This window comes from Entelurus aequoreus, linkage group LG07 (genome assembly GCF_033978785.1).
Source record: "Entelurus aequoreus isolate RoL-2023_Sb linkage group LG07, RoL_Eaeq_v1.1, whole genome shotgun sequence".
NCBI classification, from domain to species: Eukaryota; Metazoa; Chordata; class Actinopteri; order Syngnathiformes; family Syngnathidae; genus Entelurus; species Entelurus aequoreus.
The window spans coordinates 62,667,576-62,675,075 of record NC_084737.1 but is presented as its reverse complement, the minus strand read 5'-3'; the positions used below and the strand labels follow the sequence as shown (position 1 = coordinate 62,675,075).

The window sequence follows — 7,500 nt, the reverse complement described above, 5'->3', positions numbered from 1 at the left end:
TGAACAGTAGAGAATATGAAGTGATTTTTTTTGTCTAGAACATGTTTTGCTTTATTCATTATTGACGTGTTTCTCGCTACTTTATGTTGTATATTTTTTACTTGAGATTTCCAGTTCAATTTATCATCAATCATTATACCTAGAAATGTGGTTTCATTTACTCTTTCAATTTCTATTCCGTCTATTTGTATTTGTGTTTGACTTTCTTTTCTACTGTTACCACATAGCATTATTTTAGTTTTACTGAGATTCAAAGATAGTCTGTTTTTGTCAAACCATCTTTTTAATTTGTTAATTTCTTCTGTTAGTATTTGTATTATCTTCTGTGTGTTCTCTCCTTAACAAAACGCTGTTGTATCATCCGCAAATAATACTAACTTTAAATATTTTGTAACTTTACAAATGTCATTTATCTAGACATTGAATAATTTAGGTCCTATATTGATCCCTGAGGTACACCACAGGATATATTTAGCGTTGTAGACGAAACCACCACATTAATATTAAAGATAAGGTTAACATTCTTAGTGCTAAAGATATTCCCCTCTCCTTGTATCCCTTCTCCCAGCTCCACCGTCTCGCCGAGTGCCAGCAAGAGTCATGAGTACTTTTCAACTCGGCTCCTCAACTGGAGATAACTTTCTAGGTAAAGACTGATCTCCAAAATAATATCTCAGCATCCAGTAACCATGGTTAATAGATCACAACCATTTAATACCAATGTATCTCCCTTAGCACCTCACCATGGGGAAGGATGTATTCATATGCCTTCACCAGCACATGCATTTAACATGCAGAGAGTTACACAAGGTAGGGACTGATCTCTGTATACACTACACCCATAATTTCAAACCCTACTTTACGATTGAGCTGAAGTTCTGACTATTATGACCTGTACTTTTGCCTTTCTTATAGTTCTTACCACCTTGGGGCACCATTCAGGTAAAATCTCAGCTCATCTTACTTGCTTATTTGTATACACTAACACCTGTGCATGCTTTTGTCCACGTTGTTCCTTTGACGATGAATAAATACCCCTTTTCTTTCTTTCTACATTAAGGGTGCCTTTTCATCTGATTAAATTTATAATGAACAGGGACATTGCGGTTGTCCCAAGTGGATGTTATGATGATAGGATGGTTTTCTGGCCCAGCTATAAAAACACCGACAGAATTGAAAGGGCCGCTTTAAATGAGGAGCAGCATGAGCCAAACTGGCCAATATTTGACGTTTCTGTTGTCCGAACTTGTGGTATGCAAATTCATAATCTTCTTTAAAAATAACGTCATAGTTGCTTCTCTTTATGCTTGGAATAACCTATTGTGTCTATGTTCTGACCAGGTCTCTTGTAAGAGAGAGACCTGATTTATCATCATCAATAATAATAATATTCTGTTCAGCTCTACAGCTAATTTGAAACTCATGTTCATTTTAACATATTCAATTTTAGACAACTACAAAGACGCATTAAAAATAATGCAACAATATGGAAAGGGCTGCAACACCTCAGACCTGCAATCTGAGGCAGAGAACGAGGAGCTGCCAGAAAAAAGGAACAGGAAGCCAGTGTAAGTGTGTTCCGTCTTGTTTTTGTCATGTTTCTACAGTAATAGGAAGGTTATTTCCGGTAGCATTCAAAAATAGACCAGAGATGCTTGTACTATATGTATATTTGGCAATTTTGGTATTGCAATAATCCTAATGATATGGTTACCCAACAGCCATCGTCTCGGGGACTCAGATCATAGCTAAGAAGACCCGGGAAATAGTGACCTCACATCTCTGGGGTTGGCAAGCCAATTGCACAGGCAGAGTAAGGAATAATCTCTTAACATCGAAAACAACAAAACCGCCACATTAATATTAAAGATATGGTTAACATTCTTAGTGCTAAAGATATTCCCCTCTCCTTGTATCCCTTCTCCCAGCTCCACCGTCTCGCCGAGTGCCAGCAAGAGTCATGAGTACTTGTCAACTCGACTCCTCAACTGGAGATAACTTTCTAGGTAAAGACTGATCTCCAAAATAATATCTCAGCATCCAGTAACCATGGTTAACAGATCTCAACCATTTAATACCAATTTATCTCCCTTAGCACCTCACCATGGGGAAGGACACATTCATATGCCTTCACCAGCACCTGCATTAAACATGCAGAGAGTTACACAAGGTAGGGACTGATCTCTGAAATATTAGTGTATAGATAGGCCCCTTGGGTATTACCAGTCATGGTTAACTGATGGCTCTCTCACAATGCCCACCTCACTAGGAACGGCAGTCCCTCCTCGACTCCCTCCACCCCCCTCACCAGCAGCCCTCAACATGTGGCAGACAGAGGAGCCTGGATCCAGCCTGGCCTACAGGCCAACATGGCGAGGGGGAAGAATGGCCGACAACATTTCCTGCTCTGGTGAGCAATAACTGACAAATACCGGATGGTCATTCTGTGCCACAAATTTTGGAAAAAATTCAAATTCACAAGCAATCACATATTTTCTTCAAACTTTGTCAATAACTTTTGTCATTAACTAAGGTCAATAGCTAATGTCAGGATTATGAGTAATGAGGATAAACACTGAAACATGTTAATTTTATACTGCTGTTTGTCAACAGCGCCTGAGGTAATCCACATCCTTAGCCTGCTGGAAACTATTAAGCACAACCAAGACCAGCTGATTGCGAAGGTAAACTTCTTAAGCCTTGAATAGGTCAATAATTCATAATGACATTGATTTTGATTCATTATTTTTTTTTAAAGAAAGAAACAGCCTACATGGCAGCTTTGTGTGATTAGAGTAAACATTGCTACATTTTCTTGTTACATTTCACCTGTTTGCTCTTTAAATACCACTTTTAATGTTTTTTATTTATTTCGATCATATTTTTTAAAAATGTGCCCTGGGGCCGTTAAAAAATGACCTGCAGGCCGCAAATGGCCCCCGGGCCGCACTTTGGACACCCCTGGCCTACACGAATACAAACATAGAATGATAGTACAAATATAATAAGAAAACAATGTCAACCTCCCAAAGTTGGCTTATGGGTATTTATTTATGCCCCCCACCCCCAACCCCCCGCCGCCGTCATCCAACAGAGCCAAACAAGTACTCTGATCAAGGAACCAAATAACGATATTGTTTAAACATTTTGGATGTCTTGCACACCTATACCCTGATCACAAATTCATAGTTTACGCACCTTATTTTAACCACCTCCAGTAACTTTAAGTCATGTTTTTTTTTCAAATGTAATCTCCTTAATACCTATCACATATTTTGTATTGTGTAAGCATACTTGGCTTTGGATGCTTCCTACCATAAACATAAACGTATCTGTCTTGTAATCTTGTTTGATTACAGGTGCTGTGAGTAAAAATGTGTTGACAAGGTCAGCCACGGACGCTGAGGTCACCAAACACGCCATCAGGTGGTTCAACTTGGCGGGGGATCGGACAACGGGGAGACGAGTCCCGCTTCCACCTCCTCAGGAGGAATAGAGATGTATATGTATAAATAAACAACCTTTTATTGGACTTCTTGTCATTCACCAGTTATTCATTTTCTGATATGTTAGCTGTGCATGGAGCAGCGTTTCCTTGAAGTTGTAGCCTAATAGATTAAATATGTATATTTACTTTTTAAATATATATTATATATATTTACTTTATAGAGTGAATTGACCATTTTCTGTTTCTGCCTATTGACAATATTGTTAGTTTAAAAATACAAGGCAATGCATATGTAAGCCTATATTGCTGTAGTAGGGCTTAGTGAATTTTTTAGTTTCCTATTTTATCCTACAGCAAGAACAGAAGGGATTTTGAAAATAAGATAAAGGGGTCCAAAACGGCCAGATGAGCCAGGGTTTTTATGAGTCCGTTGCTGGTCCGCGGCGGGAGGTTAGGCTTTGATCTTGGGTGCGGAGCGGATGCAGCGCGCCGTCACGGCGGATCCGCTACCTGCCGCCGTGGCGGATACGTTCCTGAGTGCAAATGGACGCCGATGCTGGTCCGTTTTGCGGTTCCGTTCCGGAAAACGCGATACCTGCGCGGGGGATCCGCCGCGTAGTGTTTTTGCTGTGTGGGAAGCACACAAGCTAAACATTAGTAATAACTGTCCTTAACTAAACAACAATGACATGTGAAAATATAAACAAGTATCAAATCAGTAAAATTGCATGAAGTCTCCAAGGCAATTATTAAGTATGCAGTAACAAACGTGTCCGCACCGTTCAATTTACTGAGTGCTTACTGAAATGAGTCTGAGCTCAATGTAATGTATGATTGTGGCGGCTAGATGTCGCCAAAAAACCTAAACTTGAAGACCACATAAGTCCATTTGTATGATTATTAATAAATAGGTCAGTGTTTTTCACAACTGCCATTGTTCATGGTTATGGATGGGTACTGTTCACGTTTGAACCGATGCGGTACCAATTCTCGGTACCTGTGGTGCTCAACGGTGCCAATTTTCTGTACTTTAGTGTGTGTTAATAAATGTTTTTTGTTTGATAATATAATTTAATTTTTGAATGTAACGTTTAAAAATGTGCTGTCCAGTTGTTATATCTTGTTTTATTACATTTGAATATCATCATTAGATGGCAGTACTGTATTGGCTATTTATGTATGTTGTCTAACGAGGAAGTAGCTTTTTCCAGGAAGTTGAAACGTGCCAGTCTTTTGTTGCGCCCTACAAAGTGTTTATACTGTAACTATTGTACTTATTCCACACCAGCTGTTTGATTTGAACATTTATCTGAGTTGTAGTCTTCATGAACACATTTGGAGGTGTTGAAACCGCCATGAAATATCCATCCATCCATCCATTTTCTACCACTTGTCCCTTTCTGGGTCATTGGGGGTGCTGGAGCCTATCTCAGCTGCATTCGGGCGGAAGGCGGGGTACACCCTGGACAAGTCGCCACCTCATCGCAGCGCCAACACAGATGGACAGACAACATTCATACTCACATTCACACACTAGGGCCAATTTAGTGTTGCCAATCAACCTATCCCCAGGTGCATGTCTTTGGAGGTGGGAGGAAGCCGGAGTACTTGGAGGGAACCCACGCAGTCACGGGGAGAACATGCAAACTCCACACAGAAAGATCATGAGCCTGGTATTGAACTCAGGACCTTTGTATTGTGAGGCACTTGTACTAACCCCTGCGCCACCGTGCTGCCGCCATGTAATATCGCTAATGCTAATTAATAGAAGACTGTCTATGACAAATCCAATGTAAATTAAACAGACAAAAGACTCCCGTAAATTCCGGACTATAAGTCGCTGCCTTTTTCCTACACTTTGTACCCCGCAGCTTATAAATCGGTGCGGCTAATTTGTGGATTTGTCTTCGCTAAACGTCCATTATTTTTTTGTATTCAAGTTTTCATTAAACCTCAGCAGACACGGAAACAGTGTGTTATTGCTTATGCTACGGCGCCATCTTTTCGATGAATTTGCTCGCTGCACATGAAAATGTACTCCGTGTTTTAATGCCTTAAACAGTTTCTGCTGGTATGGATTCTTCATTCCTCACTCCAAGCAACATTTGTAAGTTTTACAATATAACTAAAACTGTTTATACTTACTAAAACGCCCCATGTGTGATGCCTGTATGAGTATTTTCATGCATATTTGTATGTGCAATTGTAATGTAATGAAGCTTGCGTCGTTAGCATTAGCTAACATGCTAACACATTTCCGAGTGTCTGTATTAGTATTATTGACTTACAACGGCATGCTTTTTGTATTGTTTCAGTTTCACAAATTCCTCAGTAAATTCACCAAGACTTCACCGTGGAGTTATTGAGTCTGTTTAGCTGATTGGAGAGATAGATTGCGCAGCTAGTGGGTCCATGACAATGACTTCTGTTTTGTTTGATCAGCCGTTTTACTGCCTGTTACAGATACCGTTTGGAAACAATTAAGGTGTGTAAATAAACATATCTAAAATATTTCCTGTTAAATAACTAATTTCACAACGTATATATATGCGGCTAATATGTAGTAGAAAACAATTCTTATAAAATCTAGTGGGTGGGGCTTGTATCAGCATCACTAAAGGCCTTCATTTGGGTCCAGTATCAGACTGTGTGGTCTTCACAGGCAAGACTGTTTGACCATTTCCTTTCACTGATTCATCACATGACTTCTTTGTCACATCACCTTTTCCCTGGTAGTGTTTGTACCGTAGCATGTTAGTAGAAAACAAAAATTAATGCAAAGAACAGAAAACAAGAGAGGTTGTGCACGGGTGGGCACAAACATACTCATTCTTGGCGAAGGCATATTTGTTGATGGTTTCAATGACGTCTTTGAAGAGGATCTTGGAGGTCAGCGTGTAGCCGTGATGAACGATAGGCTCACCATCCTGACCGTCCCAGCAGTCCACTGCAGACGAGAGACATGTCAATCCACGCCAAGACCAAAAGTCACCGCTTCACAAAGCAAAGCGAATAGTGGATGAGTAAGACTGCACAGTGCCAAATATATTTGACAAAGATCACTGACCACGGAAAACATACGTTTTTTCTAAACCATCATTGTTACTTTCTATGACTCCACTCGGACTACTCTTTGTCTTTTAGGTCTAAGACTTTGTCCTTTGTAAAAAACGTTGCCTGTGTAAAAACAGCGGCACAGACCTTACTTAGCTCACTATGATCGCTGCTGGCTTCTAAAGTCAAGGAGTGGGTGGTGACCTTTTTACACAAGGTAATGCCTGGCAGGCACCACGACATATATGTCTTGCCAAAACATCCCCAGCCTCATTTTTATGACACGGTCATCGGATTCTTATTGAATGCACTTTTCCAAATGAATTATATATATTTCCTGCATGTGCATACGTTCCATCTTTGGTTTGTCATGTCCCTTGTACATTGCAGCTAATTGGTTCCACAAAGTAGTGCTATTAATAATACATCCAATATTTTCATAATTACAGCATTAAAAATTTTTTTTACGACCTTGATATTTTTAACATAGAACCCTCTAAACATGAAATATAGTCACCTTTACTCTCATTTCAGCCAATATAGTACTTGCAGTATACCAGTACTTACAATATAGTATTGGGTATTATTCAGATTAGAATCTATCCGGTACCAATTCCCGGTATCTGGTAATCGTAGGGGTGTAAAGGTAAACAAAAATTTCGGTTCGGTACATACCTCGGTTTAGAGGTCACGGCTCGGTTCATTTTCGGTTCAGTAAGAAAACAACAAAATATAAATTTTTGGGTTATTTATTTACCAAATTTGCAAAATCTTCCACCAAAAATATTTTTCTTAGTGGAATATTTGATGTGAAGTAATCGGAACCTTGGATAGGTCAATAATTCATAATAACATTGATTTTGATTCAATATTATGTTTTGAGCAATGACAGTTTGAAAGAAAAAAAAAGCGCTTTGTTTTATTAGACAACGTTGCAACTTTTTCTAAATTACATTTAACCTTTAAGCTTTTTTATTTCACTTTTGTTATGTTTTTGT

At 39.3% G+C, this 7,500-nt stretch overlaps 1 protein-coding gene across 1 annotated transcript in view; it reads right to left on the bottom strand.

Annotated features, from left to right (window-relative positions):
- Positions 1-7,500, bottom strand: part of plch2a (phospholipase C, eta 2a) — a 167,974-nt gene that overhangs the window by 100,575 nt on the left and 59,899 nt on the right. Inside the window, exon 8 of the mRNA XM_062054175.1 lies at positions 6,275-6,395. Within this exon, the coding sequence (XP_061910159.1) occupies positions 6,275-6,395 (121 nt within the window). The remainder of the gene's footprint in view (positions 1-6,274; positions 6,396-7,500) is intronic.